The 20,282-nt window shown below is 38.7% G+C and overlaps 1 protein-coding gene across 2 annotated transcripts in view; it reads right to left on the reverse strand.

The window, feature by feature from the left end:
- Positions 1-259: 259 nt before the first annotated feature.
- Positions 260-20,282, reverse strand: part of LOC309688911 (uridine-cytidine kinase-like 1) — a 30,235-nt gene continuing 10,212 nt past the window's right edge. For both annotated transcript variants that reach the window (XM_082504984.1, XM_082504983.1), the window contains exons 5-15: positions 17,288-17,359; positions 12,710-12,899; positions 12,557-12,618; positions 10,594-10,610; positions 6,444-6,542; positions 5,938-6,031; positions 5,184-5,246; positions 4,866-4,988; positions 4,511-4,618; positions 3,849-4,005; positions 260-2,948 (exon numbers count right to left, since the gene is read on the reverse strand). In XM_082504984.1, coding sequence (XP_082361110.1) covers positions 2,872-2,948; positions 3,849-4,005; positions 4,511-4,618; positions 4,866-4,988; positions 5,184-5,246; positions 5,938-6,031; positions 6,444-6,542; positions 10,594-10,610; positions 12,557-12,618; positions 12,710-12,899; positions 17,288-17,359 — 1,062 coding nt within the window. In that variant the 3' untranslated portion in view covers positions 260-2,871. The remainder of the gene's footprint in view (positions 2,949-3,848; positions 4,006-4,510; positions 4,619-4,865; positions 4,989-5,183; positions 5,247-5,937; positions 6,032-6,443; positions 6,543-10,593; positions 10,611-12,556; positions 12,619-12,709; positions 12,900-17,287; positions 17,360-20,282) is intronic.

The raw sequence follows: 20,282 nt of genomic DNA on the forward strand, positions 1-20,282 counted from the left end.
TTTACAGATTACTTTAGAGTTTACTTAACTTTGACTAACACAGTATTCATTACATCTGCGTAAATTGATTAGTAATCAACAATTTATTTAGCTTTGTTGCAACCGATAAGGGCAGAAGAAACCATGATCTACTACGACCAGTGAATGTCTTCACTGGTCGCATAGGAACTGTAGTCTGCGTCAGTTCCGCTGTACACAATAACATAGGCACACCCCTGCCCTCTAGAGGACAACTCCAGAATAACAACATGACAGGAAGCAAATTGCAATGATTTTTATTCTGTTCAAGTGAAGTGGCACTTACGATAAATGAAACAAAAAAGAAAGAAAAGTTATTACAATGGGACTTCTGGTTTACAAACAGGTGTAACTGGCATAAATATGACAATGGAATGGCTTACCAGGAAACCAAAATGTAAATCACTCAAGGAGAGGTCAATACTGTCCCCAGAACACATTTTTCAAGTAACGTGTTGTAATTTGCTCTAACGTGACCTTTTTTATTGACTCAGTTTGCATAAAGTCAGAAGAAATAGAGTTATTTGAGAGCACGGGGTGTCAAACATGCAGCCCGGGGGGACCAGAACCAGGTCCATTTTGGCTCATTTGATGACTTCACAAAGTGTAAAAACTGGGAGAGATCTCAGCTTCACTAGCAAGGAGTGACAACATCTGAAAAGTTAATAGTTTTAAATCTAGACAAGTTAACACTTTCATCATTGGTAACTGAAATGACAACAGACTCTGTGAATGTGGAAAAGCTGAGGCATACTGTTGAGATTGCACTTTTGTAGGATGCAGAAAATGTAGTTTCAAAATGGATGACCAATTAGACAAGAAAATGTAAATAAATAACAAGTAACGAGGGAGTGGGGTAACTGGTGTGGTGTGCTAGGGACAGGGTGAGATAGGGGCCGATGTGGTGACCCTGAATTAGAGCAGCTGGAAGAAGAAGACAAAGACGACACATACATAATCTTACGGGCGTGGCTCACTTAAGATTATTTGTGGCCATTCGTGGGCTGTGAACTGATGTTTGACATCCCGGCTTTAGAGTTTTGCTCACAGTGGACATTTGGCACATGTGTAACAATATCCACACAGCTGCTGCTCCTGCTCCCCAAAGCCTCATCATCAACTTTACTCGCTTTTTGGTACCAGCTTCCCACTTCACCTCAACGTCGAGAAGAGCAGCCATCACAGCAAGGTGCAACATTACACGAAGCAAAACACATGAAGAGCAACGATGGCACGTATGTGGCTTTGGAAATGCAGAACTTCAGCATTTTCTTAGCTTGCTTAAAACACCAAAAATGGTGGTACCAAGAATCAGTCGCACTGTGTGGTGGAAATGAGGCCTTGTAAGGAGCAGGTACGCAGGTGAGGCTTTTAAGCATTGAAGCACCTGAAAGAGCTAAATTTAAACTGCTTTTAAATCTGTGTTTCTCAAATCAAACTGTCATTAAATAAAATGATACGGCACTGGATAAGAGCACAGAACTGAAAACATATAACATGCAAACAACATTTTCATGATGCAGTTTGAATAAACATCTGTTATGTGTTGAATGTGTGAAGAACCCTCATACAATACAATAAATAAATAAGAAAACATTTTTTAAAAATGTCTGCAAACAGAAGCAGTGTGTGGCATTTACACATGAAATGCTACTAAGACTTAAAGCCAATCAAAATCTGGGAAATCTGAATGCAGCTCTGTTTTAAATCAAAACGTTATAGCAGCAAAGACCCCTGCTGTCATTTGGTTTAAGACGTTTTCTGTTGATGAGAATCAATAAAATCTCACAGTAACAGGGGCTTCAGGTCAAGAGCTGACAAGAAATACAGTACAAAGCATTCCCTAGTTGTGTGTTGATTCAATTAGCAGCTGAAGCTTGGCAGAAATGTTTAAAATCTCAAAATTTAAATTGCTTCAATAAAAAATAACTAACTGGGATATCCTGGCTCTCTTATTGCTGTACAAGAACCATAAAGTCAAAGACACTGAGAAAAAAAAAACAATTTAACAGGAGAGTAACCGAATAAAAAGGAAGCTAAAACCTTTCACCTTTTCACTCGGTCAGTCTTCTTCAAGTATGAGTCATTGCTGTCCCTTTCAGTGGAAGTCGCCTGAGATAAAAGTGTTTTACAGTACAGACAGCTGCAGCTTCAGCAGCAGAGCAAAGCTGGAATACACTGATTCTTACGAGAGCTTTAAGCTAGGAGAGAAAAACACCAAGCTACACCGCTAACTAGGCCAGACGCATCACCTCCACGCTCGCCTTTATGTATATGTGCAAAGCAAATGATAACATTATTATTGACTGACCCAGCACCAGGAAGTGACCATTTTCATAAACTGCTTATACATCATTATAACTGAGCGTCGCTGGAGCTGGATCTTCCAGTTAACTTAGCGGCTGGGTTTTAAAATCTGTCAATTAGTCATTTTATTTACATTATGCAGGTTATGAAGGTCAGCTTTTCCAGTAAACTGATGCAAATCTAAACATCACCCCTGAAGGCTCACGGGCTGCAGCTTCAGCAACAAAAACACATCACTGGCAAAATTATTAACACCAGAATTAGTTCTCTTTTTCAATAGGTAGCTTTAGGTTTCCCCTTTTTAAATTATAACTTAATGGTATATCATCTTTTTAGAAGCATCCCGCATCCTGCAGGACAGCTAACGCTTTCAACTTTGGCTCCTGACTTTTTTAATAACCAAACTGACCTTAAAGTATATCATTGTGAATGGGAAGCAGTTTGTAGAGCAACAGCTGACTGTTCAGGAGGACATCAATGGCACCAATCAGCTGTCTTCTTCTTCCAGTGACTAAGTGCTTTTGTAACAACCCTGCACCTCTCTCCTCAGAACTCCATCCCCTCGTCACTTTCACACCAGTCCGACGGAGCATCGGTGCCGAAGTAACGATCTCCGAAATTCCCTGAGAGGAGCAGAAGACGGGACAGAAAAAGTTGGACTTTTCTTTATTGTGTTCTCTGTAGTGGGTGACATCCGTTGCGAATATGGAAGATTTTAAAGAACATAACTGCCTTTTTTTTTTACCTTTTTCCTAACTTAATAAGATTATAAGCTACACTGTGTACAGAGAGGCTCATTTATAATCACAGTGGGAAATTTCTAAGATCATTTTTGCACCTTTGCTGCCACTGATTTGGATGTGAGACTACAGTGTGTATAAAGAACAGAGCTCTTTCGAGCAAATGTTTACATTGTAAACCTTCCCAATAACTCCCTTTACCTTGCTATTCAAATATTTATAATCCTGGCTAATAATCTACTTTAAATAAACCTAAAACACACCACTGACTTTTCTGTGGCTTTCCCTAACTCGCAAACACCCTGCAGCCGCTCTGCTGGTGCTAGATTTTGTCTGCAAACGGTAGAGCTTTCATCCATGCAGCAGTGGTTTTGAACTTTGTGTAATTCACAGATGATTTACCTTTTAATGCCTCTTATTGATTTATAGGTGACCTTTTCTTATAGCCTCCCACTGTTTGTCAATAAAGGCTAAAAAATACATTTCAAGGCCAGAGTGCAAAAAACAAACTTGGTTGTTGATCTCTTCCAGCTCTGCAAAGTCCATTAATTTCTTCCATTAAGGCCTCTGACACAGTCCTTGTTTCTTATCAGGACACTTTACCCTAGATATGCTGTCAGTAAAGTTTCTTAACATACTGTTTTGTTTTGGGCAAAACCAGAAGATTTATGGGGCTAATTATGCTTAAAACTCTATAAATCATGTTAATCGTCTATTAAAAGTACAATGTTTTTCAAACAGATGATAAATGAACTTTGATAAAGCCAGAGTGCATGTACTCACCGATGCCTGGTATGATGTGGAACTGGTCGTTGACCTCCTTGTCTACGGCGGTGGTGATGATCCGAACTTTAGGGAAGGCGTAGGCCACCGAATGGACCCCCATCTCAGCCATAAGCAGGGACAACAGGAAGATCTTATCCTCAGCTACATCGTGGTCCTTCATGTGGAGAAACACAGAACTTATTTCTAGATGATGTCGGTGAAAGAACACATCCAAGCAGAATGAATAATTTCATATATTTACATAATAACTTCAGCTTCATTAACAGCATCACAGGGTAATAAATACTAATGACCTGAGCCTGCACAATGTTTGATAATGGATAAAATAAATCACCTGCAGCACTTTTATTAAACTGATGGTATCTTTTAAAAACAAGCATTTCATTGTTTGCCTACCCTGAAACAGACACTTCAGCCCTGAAGGGTTGGAGCTGGCCAAACAGCCTAATCCCTGCAGTAATCACACTAAGGTAGCTTAGAGAGAATTTAAAAACATCAGCACTTTTTAGGACACCAGTTTTCACCCTTATTTAACCAGGAAGTGAAAGTCTGTTAGCATAACAATGTCTTTTTGCTCTTGGGTCAAGAAATGCAATATTAACCTAGCACGTATTTTGAGGTACGAACAACTGAGCTGTGAAGACGTGGGGCCAACCTACCAGCAGAACTCTGACCGCCATGAGCGCAGCAGCTCCAGTGGACACGGTGCTGTCCATGAGGATGACGTAGTCTTCACTGATGTCTTTGGGCAGACGAAGGTAATGAAGCTGGAGGATGGAGAGAAAAAACAGTGAGAAAGCTTATTAAATCTATACAACATAAAAATCTAACTTGTACAATAATTAGCACTGTGGAAAAAAATAAATCAAACAAGCAACTTATTAAAGAGACAACCCTGTTTGAACAACAGAGTCGAACACGAAGAACCAGCTAGATCTGACATGTAAAATTGTGTTTTTAATGTTGCCACACTGATAAAACTTTTATAGTATTGCCTAAAACACACACACACACCTCTGGTTCTCCTGTGTCATGATTGGTCTGAATGAGGATCTTTCCAAGTCTGATGTCTTTACACACAGCCATCAGAGCCTGCTCCATGGTCTCTCCCGCCCTCAGGATAGAAACACCCGTTATCTGGAAAAACAGACATTTTTGTGAGGTTTATTAGAGCGATGCAGCTTATCTGGACCAGAAAACACTAAAAGGTTTAAAATTTATGTGCACTTAAACCTTCGGCTCCTCCAGATCTTTACATATGTGCAAAATTATCATCTTAAGTTAAATGTCCTCTTATTATAGTAACTGTTAATGTCATCTTAAAGGACTTACTCTGTTACCGCACAGCCTCTTCCCCTCATAGATGCTACCCTGTGGCGTTTCCACAGACACTGACTGCAGAGGAGGAGAAAGAGCCAAGAGGAACAAAAGGAAATTAAAGGCTGAAGTAAAACAATCTTAGCAAAATCCCAAAACGTTGAATCTGTTCATCTGGACGTAGCATTTTCAGTGGGAGAAACATTTCGTCAATCAGTCTGAAAACGCGACGTCCAGATGAATGGATTCAATCTAGCTGGATGACTGAGCAAGCATCAAGACAAATCTTGGCAAGAGTTGATGCTGCTACTATTGAAAATGTTATTAGTAGACTTCCTGTTCAGAACAGAAACGCCAACCTGCTACGGAGCATAAGCAACAGTAGAAAAAATGTGCTCTACAGCAGCGGTCCCCAACCTTTTTTGCGCCACGGACCGGTTTATGCCCGACAATATTTTCATGGACCGGCCTTTAAGGTGTCGCGGATAAATACAACAAAATAAAACTAGTACCGGTACTGAAAAAAAAGAAAATTTATTCATAACACACGTGAAAAGACCCAGGAAAACCGAGTAAACGATAAAAACGATAACAAAATAATGCTGAAAACCGATAAAAACCATACATTTCACACCTGAGCCTCAACTCTCGCGGCCTGGTACCAAACGACTCACGGACCGGTACCGGTCCGAGGCCCGGGGGTTGGGGACCGCTGCTCTACAGGAGTAAGAGCAGGAGTTCAGTTAAAAATCTTCATGCAAAAACTCACCTTGAGAGGCAGGAAGGAGAGGGCATGCTCTATCAGGAGCCTCATTAATCTCTTGGAGTAGAAGATAAACTCATCTCGGTTAGTTTCCCTGTTCCTACACAAACACAGACGGCAGATGCAAACAGGATGAGCCTCTGCTTTTTTATATTTTTTAAAAAGAAAAGATTTTTTTATGGCCTAATAAAAAGTCAGCACCATTACACTAGCAAGCTCCTGTTTGATTATAATTTTTAAAGAAATAACTTTTAAATATTTTCTTCTCGTGATCCACATCCCAACTGCAGCGGCTCTATAGCTCAGAAAACTGTCACTATAGAAAGGTCCTGTCTCTTATTTTATTTTGAAGTGGTGCCCACAGTAGGCCTGTAAAAACGTGTAAAGTACAAGAGGTGGTTTGGTTGCAAATCTGCAGCTTCACAGGTAGGTGTCTCTAAATCCTACTCACTGGCCAATTTTAACAAGACTTTGCTTGTGAAATGAGCGTATGAAAGAGTGTTCGTTCTGACCTGATTATGGTGTGCATGCCACGGACTTGTGGCGTGCTCTCCATCACGCTGAGGGTTTTGGGTAATGGCTGACCCTGGTGAGCTGAGGCCAGAGCCGATCTGCGGCAAACAAAACACATTCATGCATCCAAAGTAAGAGACGTGTCTACATTCATTCAACTAAATACTTTTACTGGATTTGCAGGTTAACTAATCAGAACCAATCAGTTCATTTTTCATCTCTTTTTTTATTATTCTGAAAGAAAATATTGAAAACAAACTAGTATTGTAGGTTCTGTAACAAATATTTCAAAATGCCAGGTATTGTACAGCTGCTCAAATATGTACTAATACAAATGTAACCTAAAATCATTTCATTAATTCAGGAATTGATTTAATTTGTACTTATTTGTTTTTTTTATATTTAAGTGACATCTAATAATCATCCAGCATAGTGATGTAATCAGTCAGCTGACCGATGAGCCAGAGCTACCCTGATGTAAACAGAAAGGCTTCAATAGATGCACATCAGTTCTCATATCTGCTGTTTAAAAAAGGTTCAAGTGTCATTTTCATTAACTGACTTGAAATATCAAATCTGTAATCAATGAGCAACTTTTTACACCAATAATCACAAAATCACACGACACAGAACGATGCTCAAAGAGGTTATATTAAGAAGCTGCAAACATCTTAAGTCCTACCACTACAGAGAGTGCACTGCTTACAAACACCAACGACCAAACGCTCTGCAAAGCAGACATTTTAAGGTTAACTGATGAGGGGCCGGTTTCACAAAGATAAGCAGAGTTTCCTTTTTTAAATAAATTAGCCAAGGCGTCCATCCATCTCACCAGTCTGTGTAGATATTAACTGCTATAATCAGGACTAATGTCAGTGGCACTGCTTCCTACACGAACGATAAACATGTAGAGCGGGCGGCTCTACGGGATTACAGCGTTTGGCCACCCCAGCATAAGCATGAGGCATCTTTGTGTAACTCGCCCCACATTACACGGTTTAACAAGCCTTTTTGATTTTAAAGCAAAAGTCGAGAAAGAAGCTGATTCTGTGTGTCAGCTGCCAGACTTTTAGAAACACAGCATTAAAAGCCTTGCTTTATTTAAATCAGTGTTCCCCCTCAGACACTTCAGGAATCGACAGCATCGCTCTGAGGGGCAAATTCAGAGTGCAAAAGTACATGTCAATAAATGAAGGACTTGATCCTGCCCTGGCTTTTCACCTGATGTAGAGTCTTTAGATTTAGAAACTGTGGACTCTTCAACTCTATTGCTCCATTGTTCGTGGCACTGGAAGCTTTCTTAAATCTAGCAAGGCTTTTGTTCTCAGAACGTTTTGATCATAATGCCAGATAAAAGTTTGCACTTAAATAAATCAATGCGTGCCATGACCTTGAGGCCACAAACAGAAAAACAATAAAAGCAATCATGAAAAAATTAAAAATTTGGCATATGTGGCGCATACCGTTTCAAACACATGCTACTTAGAATACTAAAGAGCAATGAAACTATTCTGCTTCATGCACACTCTGGTGTTGATAAATACAGCATGCTTTGTTTTAATTGTGCACAGCTTAGATTAATGGAACTGTGACATTTGTGGAATCAAACCCAGCAAACGTGTCGGTTTAACTACAGTCAGAATATGTAGTGCATAGTTTAACAAGTTAAAAAGGCTTGAGTGCATTAAATCTAAGACTACAAATCTGTATCTTTAAAGACTACAACAGTGAAAAAAGGTGCACGAGGTGAGGCTCACATATCCCAGCGCATCTTCCTCTGAAGAAGGTGACAGATATTTGTTTGGTGAGATTAAGTGTTTAAAGGTGAAGGCAGGAGGAAACACAGGGAGGAAAAAAAAAACAAAAAAAACACACACACACAAAGGGACAAGAGGAGGAAAAAAACAAAACAGAGAAAGGAAGAGAGAGAAGAGTATTAGCAGTGAAACAGCTTCACCACATTGCTGCTGTACAACACCGAAAAAACACATTCCAGCTCTGCACTGAGGAGCACGCTCACTTCAATTTATCTCATGAGTGGGGTTCGCTTAAGGTGACTCAACTTCAGAAACTGGGATTAGTTTCAGTAAAAGCTGTGAGGGCAGCCGGAATTTCTCCACATTCAACAAATCCATCTAAGAGCTGACCTTAGATTTGCTGAACCATTTAACCCACTGAAACTTCAGCTGAAGTAGGCTTGCAAATTCATCTTCGTTCAAGGGTGAACTGAAGCTAAGAACTTCTACTTCTCAGCAGGTTTCATCTCACACATACAGGAGCACATGACCATCTGTGATCACACATAATTTAGGTCTCCACTCCAGCTTTTCTGCAAGTTTACAGCATCCTGTGGACACCAAAAACTGATCTTTCTCCTCTATCCTGCACCATAAAGTCTATTCTGTGCCTCTGGACCAAAACATGTCCCATTTCTGTTTTTTTAAATGATGTGAACTGGCACAGGCTTCGCCGAGCTGGCTGCATGTTGTTGTGGTTAGGTGTGAACATGACCTGAGGAACTTCAGCAAACTAGCCAATCTATGTCTGAGAGAACCAAATCAGAATTTGCCTAAGTTCTGTTAAGGTTCAAAATATTGGGGATGGAGACAAGAGAAAAAACCACAATAACAACACTGGTCCGGCCGGGTTGAGTCAAACGATGATTTAATGATCACACACGTGGGAGATGGACACTGATGCAGACAGCCTCAAAATCTCAAAATGGTGGAGCATTGCTCAAACTTTTATAGCCTCTGGTGCCTCCACCTTATCATAAAAAGCCTAAACATTCACATGCTCTCTCTCACACAGCGCCTAAGCTACGACCTTGGCTCCCTGTTTATCTGCTCCTGCTGAAATGGGGCAGAAAACTCCAGCACACTCTGTTCTCTTCTACTCAGACAAATTAGACAATAACCTTCTGCGAACAGTATTTCTTATAACTCAGCAATATAATGCATCATAAAACAATATCATTCATTCACAACAAGTCAGCAATTTAATGTAATGCAAATCAGTTTAACTAATGCAATAGTTATCAGCTTCTTCTAATTCAGGAGAATAATGCAAACTAAAACTACATAATAATTCACAATCTTTAATTAGGGGTATAACATGGCATAAAATAATATCATAATTTTACAGTTCATAACCATGAAAAACAGGTTGTTGGTCCAGAATAGAAGACAGGACATAACGACTTGTCTTCTTCTGACCAATCACATTTGTGCTGGATGTGTTTGCATACAATTCATGTGGAGAGTAGAGACACATTTCTCAGTGATTTTGCTTTTCTCCTTTCTTTCTATTTTAAAATCTAAATATTTAAGCAGCTTAAATAAACAGTTCACAGAACAGGAAGTCTTGGCTCAGATAGATCCTGTTTCAATATTGTTTTATTTTCCAGACAGTATTACATAGTGGATAGCACCTGGCTCTACAAAAACACTCAAATATTGCCTGTTGTCCTGCATTAGCAGACTAGATGATAGTTTTCCAGATTGCTTCTGATCCTATTCACTACCAGGACAAAATGAAGGGAATTTCATTTTCTTTTTCAATTCTGGGATCTCTATGAGACTTTTACCTGAATAAATAAAAGATAACAAGTGTGAATAACTCATTCATTAACTTGTTATCACAATTTCTAAACTCAAACTATGATCAATGGTTTCCAGTGACTTACAGGAAACTATTAAACTCACTATTCAGGTCATATACCGTAGTTATATGACAGTACAAGAAATATTACACACAAAATGTGCCACTGGTCATGACGCTTTAAATGATGTTTAATGACATGTTTTTATTTTAATCCATGACTTGAAAAGTATAGGCTGATTAGGTGTTTTCACAATGAATACATTCAAATATTTCTGCTGAGTAAAACAAATAAAAGATTAAACAGAGACAGAGATGATAAAATCATTATAACCCTCTGACCATTATGAAATGAAATCGGGATGAAACAGAATTAAGTGAAAAGGCAGGTGAAGCACTGACATGTGTATGAGTTTGTAGTAAAAACAAAACAGTTTAGTCTTTGCAAATAAAAGAGTGAGGCATTCTTGAAAATGTAGTGGCATAAAAGAGCAGAAAAAAGATGACTCTGAGGATGTGGTAATTAAAAAAAAGCACCAACAATCGTACCTCACAGTGATCTCACGCTGGAATGGTTACACAGCATTCAGCCAGGAGAGGAGGGGTCGTGCACGTACAAGGAGACACACACACACACAGACACGTGTGTGCAAACAGCGAGAAACATAAGAAAAAAACAAAAAATGAGACAAGCGGCTTGTCAGAAAAAAAGGATCATTCACAACATAAACCTCTTCCCAAAAGAGAAACAAAAAATTCACAATACACAATAAATGTTTGCCTGTGGAGAGTCGTACATTTGAACAGACAAACACTTCAAGTGTGAACTTTAATTTCATGTTTGGCTGGACAAGAGTTTAACTGTCATATATCAGCTTTTTATGACCACTTCATTTTACTGTAGAAACAACAAGTGAAAACAAGCGAATTATTTCATGAGCTGTCAATTTTATATGACCAAGTGTGAAATAATGTAGTTTAAAACCACAGTCGTGTCAGAAGTACTGATTTAAAAATCTGCAACTTTCTGGATACACAGCACTATGCAAAGGTCTTGAGCCACCCCGTCCTTTATATATCAATGATTTAAAACACAAGCAAAGAATAGTGGTAATACAGTTCAGAAGGCAAAGAAGAGTTGGTATTCTTTCCTTGGCCAACAAAGGAAAGCGCATAATGCCAACGTTTGTACTTTCCATATAAATATAACCATGAATGTGTTTTTTAATTTAAAAAAGGCATATTTTAGTCATTTTAGTAAAGGCAAAGAGAAAAATATACATGCTGACCTGTGTGTGCCCGTCTATTTCTCATTATTACATACTGCACACACGCCTGTGAATGTGACAGATGCTGTGGGTGTTCCGGCAGCGACCATGACTGAATGTGCTGAATGTGGAGCAGATCATTGTTAGCGGTAGATCAAAAGGTGAGTGGATGACAGAACAATGAGGTGAGCTAAGATGAAGGACACGATCTTTCCTTAAAGGGTCATTAATTTAAGGTACCTACTTAAGACCTCCAACCACGAGGTGTAAAAGGAAAAAAAAGCATAAAAAGACGTCACAAATCTTCCTCCATCACTTCAAATGGCAAAAGGGAAAAGTGTCCAGGAATTTTACTTTCCTGATTTTTAGTACCCTTAATTACTTTTAGTACTATTTTATCATAAAGGCCACTGTCGCTTAACTTCATCCAAACTACTAAAGCAGAGGAGAAAAATATGACATCAGCTAATGTGCTCTACCATCAGACGGGAAAAATAGCAGCATGTGACATCGTGTTATTGTCCACAGCCCATCCTGTTCACCAGGTTTAAATTCCTGCAACTTCTTCCAATTTTTCAAAAGTTCAAGTCAAAAGTCTGCTGTGTTCGCACAACAGAGGCAATCCAGCACAGGACAAATGCACACCTGCAAGTGGTCAAGTGGTGTGTGTCACTACCATGAAGGTGCCAGCGTTCAAATTAAAGTGAAGTGTGTTTTTCATTTTCTTTTTTATAATAGGTGAAAAAAAGAAAAAAAAAAAATCAAACTTCACCTTATTGTTTGTCCCAACTATGGACCTGACATGTCTGATGAATCTTAGATGTTGGGATGTTTTGGTAAATTTGCCTCCGTCTTTTATTTCTGTATCATTTCCCCCAAAATAAAAATAAATAAAGAAGAATCTTTTGCAGTCAACGCCCCATAGGCCATGTTCACACTATTCCACACCAGCCAGCACCACACTTACTTTGAAAGGTTAAAAAAAGATTGTGCTGAAGTAATCATAAAGGCATTCCCACCTTAGAGTTTTTAGAAGAATATGTACCTACAGTGAAAGCCGGTCAGCAAAATATAAGAAGCTCTATCTAAACATGTAGGAATAGTTAATGCCAGCTTTAATACATTCCACCTGTCTGCAGAAACTACAGATCATAGTATCCTTTATAAGCCCATGCAATTAAAGCTGCAATTTTCCAAAGTAATCCCTCACATCCTCAAATGACAAAATCATAAACATTCCTTACCTTCTCCAGCTGACTGTGTACGTGCTGAACAATCAAATCCAAAGCTACAAAGTTCTCTCCACCTGCACATAAAAAACAAGCAATGTGTAAAGTGCTGATAGAGAAGAGCGCTCCTGTGCTTTTCTATGGTGAACTAAAAATACTGCCACTGACCTCTGGGAACCACGATGTCAGCAACCTGCACAGTGGGCTCAATGTACTGCTCAAAGGCTGGCTTTACAAATTTATTGTACTGTTTGATGATGCCGCTGATGTCCCGTCCACGTTGTGATATGTCCCTCTTCAGCCTCCGTATGAGGCGGATGTCTGAATCTGTATCTACGAACACCTTCATGTCCAGAAGCTGGCAGACAAAAGCCAAAAGGAGGAATCACTCATCGACCTGTAACATTTTTATATGCGCAGTTTTTTGCTTTTGCTGCATTTATTTGATCATTTTATAGTGATTTCATGTTTCTGTATATGTATATACATATTACACACAATGACTATCATTATTGATATTAGGATATTTTTGTAACTCTTTATGGGGTCAATACATTTAAGGTGCTGGCCCCATAAAGGCACCACCAGTTCAGGTTTTATATCAATACTAGTAGCAGGCTTTTCCTGCAAAGTTTTTGGGTATCTTTAAAGTTTAAGCACCTGTGCCCCATTTACTACAGTAAGCTGCAGTTCTCCTTGATTTGCAAAAGTATCGATAACAGCATCACACACCCACATACATTAACAAGACGCTCCATCAATGGTCCAGTACTTTTTTTTTTAAATTGCTGGCAGCGGACATATTTATATCCTCTAATAGCATTTGTTAACATATGTCCGCCCCTAGGATTCTGTTATTGTGGCCATTTCCCTGTAAATAATGGTTAGTCGGGCTGAGTACATAAAACTTTGGAGTTTATGTGAACAGGCTGAATCCCATTCAAAGGCATCTCTTTTTGCGCTACACATACTTTACTTATGCAGAGTACTGTTGGATCCACTGAGGTCACTTCTCTAAGGTGAAATATGTTGCAACTTGACTCTATATCTGTATATCTTGACTGTATGTCAAGAAACTTTGACATATAGACTGAAGGAGCTAAGAATCATACCACAAACCTTCCTCATCATCAATGACCTCCTGATCCACAGTTGCCCCTGAAATGTAGCTCTGGTGTGTGTATGTGCTTTTAATTAGAAACTCTGGTGATACACTAGTGGCTGTAGTGCAGGACACTGCAGTCATTTATGTTTGAAGAGTTCTCTGTAGGCCAAAACAAAGTTTCCGTTCATAGAATTTCTGAAGACGATGAATGAAAGATGTTTTATTCATTATTTTTCTGATAGCCTTAGATTACTGTCTGAGCATGAGTAAAAATGACAGAAACAACTCCTGAGAGCTGCATATTTATTTTTTTAAAAGCCTGAACGCTTCTAACAAATGTCACTACCCATCAGTTAGGGAGTGTTTTATATTCCCAGCTCTCTGCAGTAAACACTTGATCTTGATATAGTCAGAATTTAAAGTGGGACATTAAATGTCCCATTTCCATTTTTTATCCTTATATGCGACTAAAATAACATAACACGACTCTCAGTGAAAAATATTATTAATAGTATTTTTTATCTTGCACAAGAAGGATAAATGTATTAAAGAAGAAGAGGAAGTAAAGAGCACAAATTGCACAGACTTCATTTTTCAGTCTCAATAAAGTCAGTGTCCGTGAAAAGGCACTTTGAGCTGCTTCAATGATTTGACATTTTTACATCGGAAGCTTGACGCTGGGGTCGGGACATGCTGAAGAATCTGAGGAAACACCAGTTATCATTGCAGCTTCAAAGAGAAAGTCAGCCCCGATGCACCAACTAAGCTCCACTAAACTGAACCTCAATTCAGCAAAGCCAGAAGACAGAAGACAAAAATCAATGGGGCAGCATCACAACAAAGGTGGGACAACAAGGAGGCAACACAAAGAACTATAGATGACTTTTGAAATTAAAAGAAGTCTGTGTGTGATTTAGAGGAGGACGGCAGTGGGAGCGCAGTTATAACTCAGTTGCACAAAAAGCCACTGGCTGGCAGTTCAGGCTGCTGTAAATCTGACAGACTGACCAACCAAAAAGGTGGCAGGTTGCTGGATAAGCAGTGCTGTCAGCTTGGAGCAGGTGAATGAAGAGTGGCCTGGTCCCAAAGGTTAGACAGCAAGGCTGTGGCTCTAGATCATTTCCTAACCTAGGAAAGCTCCCAGTTTTCTTTTGCCAAAGTGATGAGGCTGGAAAATTGGAAAGTTTTCCTTTGATGCAGCTACAAGCCTTGAATGTGCAATGAGCAATGAACACCAGGGAAATTTGTGGATTCGTTGATGACATTTATGATATAGTAAAGAAAAGGTGGAAATTTGTGGATTTTTTTGGTTTAAGTACAAGTGCAGGATTACACAACATATCATACAAACAATATTGCTGGTGGGTTCAGGACTGGGCATGAATACAACTGAAAAATGAAAAGCTATATCTGTATCAGGAACAATACACAAAATCTTTTGCTCTACACTTACTATTGTTCAATCCAAACAAAAAAATAATCTCAAACAATTTTTTTTAAATTAAATCTGCACATTTTTCTACTGGAAATATGCCTAAAAATGAAAAACCAAAGAAAAAACACCACTGGCTCGGTGTCCAACGCTGTCTATGCAGATGGTTTGTGCCAGCACTGCTTTGACTTCAGGAACTACTTCTTTTGTTTTTAGCACGGGCAGGTCAGATGTCATTTTAAAGACCATTTGATGTCCATTCTCACATAAGATGGTCTTAATGGTACCACGTGCACCTACTTTGTGTATTATGTATTGTAAGACGAAACCTTGAGCCAAAAACCAAAACAAGAACAGCTACAGAGCAGAATTTGGCACAACTGAAGTTTTATTTTGATTGGCTTCTAATTGTTTGAAAATAAAATTCTTTAAGATTTATTTTGTCTCATGTGACAAATGCATTACTGCAGCCACTGTTTGTGTTTGACAGGATAGAAAGATAAGGACTCCAAGTTAATTCAACTTGATTTTAAATAAAATATAAAATAATATGGAAGGCACGTGTGTATTATCCAAGAAAATCATTTGAATGAACCCTTCACTGATGTAGTGAATCAAATAATATTTTTCTGTGCTAGTAGTGTTTTATTAAGCCTAAATAAATGAACGGGGGAAGCGAGATGGAAAAGATCTATTATAAAACATATGCAAATTTAATCTGCAAAAACAGCTACTGACATTTAGAAAATACATATATCAATCATGATTCAAATTCAGATCAACAACATACAGACAAAAACATGACATCTTTAGAAAATCCAATGAATAAATTATCTGAAAAACAAGCTGCTTCATCACAATAACTGAAAATTCCTCCTACTATGAAGCAGTCTTCCATAATGATCTGCAACACTGACCACAATGGTTTGATAGCGTGAGAGAAGCACCAAATCCTATTATTAACCATGTCCTTTTGCAACCTCTTGGTTTCTTAAAGGAAACCTCTTTATTAGCATATCGGATCTGCAGCTGTAATTGAATTCAATTACAAGAATGGACAAAAAACACCATTGATCACATGAGACGCTGACTGCTATTAACTTAATCAGATGGTAATCAGCTACACAGCCGGGTCTCAGGAGAGGCTGCCTGTCTTATCATCACAGTCCAGCTCTCCTGCTCTCTCACACTCACTCATACACAATAGAAGAGGCTGGAGAGAGCGACTGCAGGACTGATTAGCAATGAAGAATGCCTCTTTTTATAAGTGTTTATTCCCTCTGACCCTCAAGAGCATTGCAATGATGGCAGTGTCTCCTTAGCCTCCTAGCACTAGTCTTCTCTACACATCCATAAAAATGGATGTAAATATCAGCTTTAGGAGCCTAAAAAGCAAACTTTTAAAATAAAGCTTAATTTGAGTCAATTTCTGCATCACATCTTATTTTTATAGTCCAGATAAATATACACACACCCTCCTACCAGCACATCACCCCTGTTCTTCAGGAACTTCACTGGCTCCCTGTGAAATTCTGGATAATATAAAAACTTCTTCTGCTCACCTTCAAGGCCATTCATAACCTCGCACCTCCTTAACCTTTCTGACTTGTTAAGCACCACCTTTTCTGCCCGCTCACTTCAATATTCTTCTATCCAGCTTGCTGTGCCTTCCTTCTGCCTCACCACCATGGGAAGCAGAGCTTTTAGCTGCTCTGCTCCCAGGCTGTGGAACGCTCGACCCCCAGATATAAGGAACACTGGCCCTTTCCCATAGTTTAAATCTCAACTCAAAACCCATCTGTTCAAATCTGCATATTCACTGTGAACCCACTGTCTGTTAATTTTATCTTGTGCTTTTGTTTTATTGTTCTTCATTTTGTCATTTTTCCATTATGTGTTTTATCCTATTGTAAAGTGTCCTTGGGTGTCTTGAAAGGTGCTTTATAAATAAAATTTATAACCATTATTATTATTATGACATAAATATGAATATACACTCAACTTCTTGTTAACACTAACCAGCCAATCACATCTCAACAACTCATTTTAGCATCAACAACGAGCTGAAGTTCAATCCAAGCATCACAGGTGATTTAAGTGATGTGGTATGTGGCTGTTGGTGCCTCAGACACGCACATTCGAAATATTCTAAGGAAGAAAAATGTAAAAGAAAAGTAAAACAGAGTGGAGGGGATACTGATATTCTTACCTTGAGCAGCTCCTTGTTGGCGAAGGCTAGGATTCCCTCAAAGATGACAACATTAGCACCATACACAGTTTTCTGTAAGAGGACAAATTTAAGGACAGGTTCACATTTTTCCCCCCACTTGAAGCTGCACTTGCAGTGTGTTCATGTTGATTGTACTGGTGAACACAATGTTTCTTAGGTTATTAGTTACAAAGGGATAGGGGTCAAAATCCTCCAACCCCGCACTGTGTGGACACCTTGAACTAAGTGGTTCATTAACTAAAAATAATTTCAGTGTCATAAGTGAGGATATGAAAATTATTCACAATTAATGAGCTACAACGAGTGTGAAATTAAACATTTATGATACAATACGGATGCGTTTTAATTAAGAAAAAATACACTTGAAGGTCAGAAAAAAGTTGTTTCCTTTTTTTTTTACCCAAATATATTTTTAAAGTATTCATTCTTCATGCTGGTCATTTAATGTCCTTTTACTTTGAAACACAAAAATAAATCGAATGTTTTGTTTGTACAGTTAAATTTAAGCTGTTAACTATGGATCGAAGAGAATTAGAGATGTCTGTAAAATAGTCTTCTTCCACACAAATTGAAATAATCCACCTTTACTTTTTGTTTTGGTTATCCAATTCAGAGTCAGAGGGTGAGAGTCAGGGTACAAACAATAAAATAAAAAGAAATATATGAAGAATCTATGCGATATTTTACATTTCAAGGCACATGAGTTCTGGTTTAATCCAAGTTCAAAAACACAAACAGCACCACTGTAAGTTGCAAAATTGTCCTCCAAACTATTTGTGATATCACAAAAACCCAAACATCTGGCCACATCTTGGACTGTGACTTAAAAAAACTTAAAAAAAAAAAAAAAGCCTGCATCTACTTGATTCTGTCAAATTGTCCTGGTCACATACAGAACTGGGAACAATAAGTTTAAACTTGTGGGTTGTCTGTGTTTTCTTTGTGAAACTATGACTTGCCAGATGCACAAGCCTGGACAGCACACTGCTGAAATCTGTGACATATGCAAATCTGGTCTCCTGCTCTCAGACATGAAACCCTTTGCTTTCAGATAAACATGATTCCTGCATTAACTCAACGTAAACCAAAGAAAACTATGAGACTTAAGCAGTTATTTTTTCTTTTTAAATTAAAGGAAACACAATATCCTTGGTAAGGTGCAATAAATGAGATAAAAGACACTGCCCAAGATAACACAAATCTACTGTATATAAGATGAAAGCATAAAACACATTTACAGATGATTTTTATTTGCCTTCAGACTTTTACAGATGTCAGTTAAACACTGTCACTTGCATGTGTGTGCATGACATACAGCCACTGACGCACAAACACAACCTCAACCCATGTTTGCTTTACTAACTTATCTGATGAAACTCACCCAGAACCAGTTTTACTACCAGGCGTTTGAGAAAGAGGTTAATAACCGATTCAATCGCAGACAAAATGGTGCAGAGTATGTCACAATCCTATTACCTTTCCACGACCAGCTTCATGCTGAAGTCAATAGGCTGAACACTTTGCTATTGATTTTGAGAAAGAGCGGCGAGAGAGGCAGAGGCAGTGTGCACAGTTTGAGAGAAAGTGAACTTTAAACAAACAGATGAGTGTTTATTGATTTATTCATTTCCTCCTTCTTTACTAAGAGATGATTTAGTGGCTCTTTAAAATACTTACGTGCCAGTGCTTGAAAGAAAGAAAGAGAGAGAGAGAGGGAATGTGACCTAAAGTTTTACCAAAGAAGAAAAACTAAGTTGCTCGCTCTTGTCCATCTGTATTACTGCTTTATAAACACAGCCTGCAGCTTGATGGCCCTCGGCACCCTTGAGGCCTGAGTCTTAATTACATCCTCCCCGTTACAAAAGGCCCATAAAATGATCTCAGATCTGAGGCGATTTCCCATGTGGTGTTGTGGCTTTTAGCCATGAAATTACATCGCAGAAAAATAGACAGTGAGCTATGCCGCCTGATTGATTCCTCACAATGCCTCTGGGAGGAGATGCTGGGCTTAATGTACTGTACCCTAAAATCCTTAATAATTAGCAAATTAGCAAGCATCTGAATTTTCACCAGCTTAAATAACTGAAGCATCCCCGGAGGTGTTAGGTGATTTGTAGCTGTAATGTTCATTTTTCTCCTCTCAAGTGTTCAGTGCTTTTATTTCAATGAAGACAGACTACACTAAACTAACCGAACTCAAGTGAGTGGAAAACTGCTTCTCTTCTCACGACTTTGACACATTTGGGAATATTCTAATAATACACATTTTTATCAAGTCATCAGCTTCAGTAGCTGAAATAGCTCACAAGTTAGTTTAAAGCAACAACGCCACTGAAAACTACTCCTCTATGTGGAGTAAGGCAGGGACTAGTAGGTGGTTTATGGGAGCAGACCAAGTGTTTCTATGTCTTCCCACTGTAGAAACCTCGCTGGTGTCTCATGCTTAGGCATAACTGATGACTCTGTTCTGGTCAGAGTTTGCACCAATCACATGAAAGTCACAAATGAAGTTTTTTTTTCTTCCTGTCAACATCGTGTTTTCACATTAAAGGAAGCATAGGAGGGTTTTTTTATGGAAAAACAACAGAAAGGTTCAGAATTCAATAGAAGTTCACTTGCATCTGAGACCTCTGGAAAAATAGTCACTGTCGAATATATTTAGGAGCACATTTGCAAATATCAAATATAACATATTCAGCCTAAACTGTTTTTTAAAAGGCTGAGTGAGGATGTCTATGACACACACAGGCTGCAAATACACGATGTCCCCACCCAGACAGTAAACCCACACTGGGAGGAAGAGAAGCTGAAAACAGCAGCGCCTTTTATTGTGATTGCCATGAAAACCTTTGCACCTAAAAAGCCAATAAGAGACAGTGGGGGGGAAAACATTAAACTGGACATTGCCTGCTGGCAGTGGGCATCCTAAAAACTGAGAGGGAACAACAACATTAAGAACCACTTTAAAAAAAAA

This window comes from Aulonocara stuartgranti (genome assembly GCF_965226115.1).
Source record: "Aulonocara stuartgranti genome assembly, chromosome: 15".
Taxonomy (NCBI): Eukaryota; Metazoa; Chordata; class Actinopteri; order Cichliformes; family Cichlidae; genus Aulonocara; species Aulonocara stuartgranti.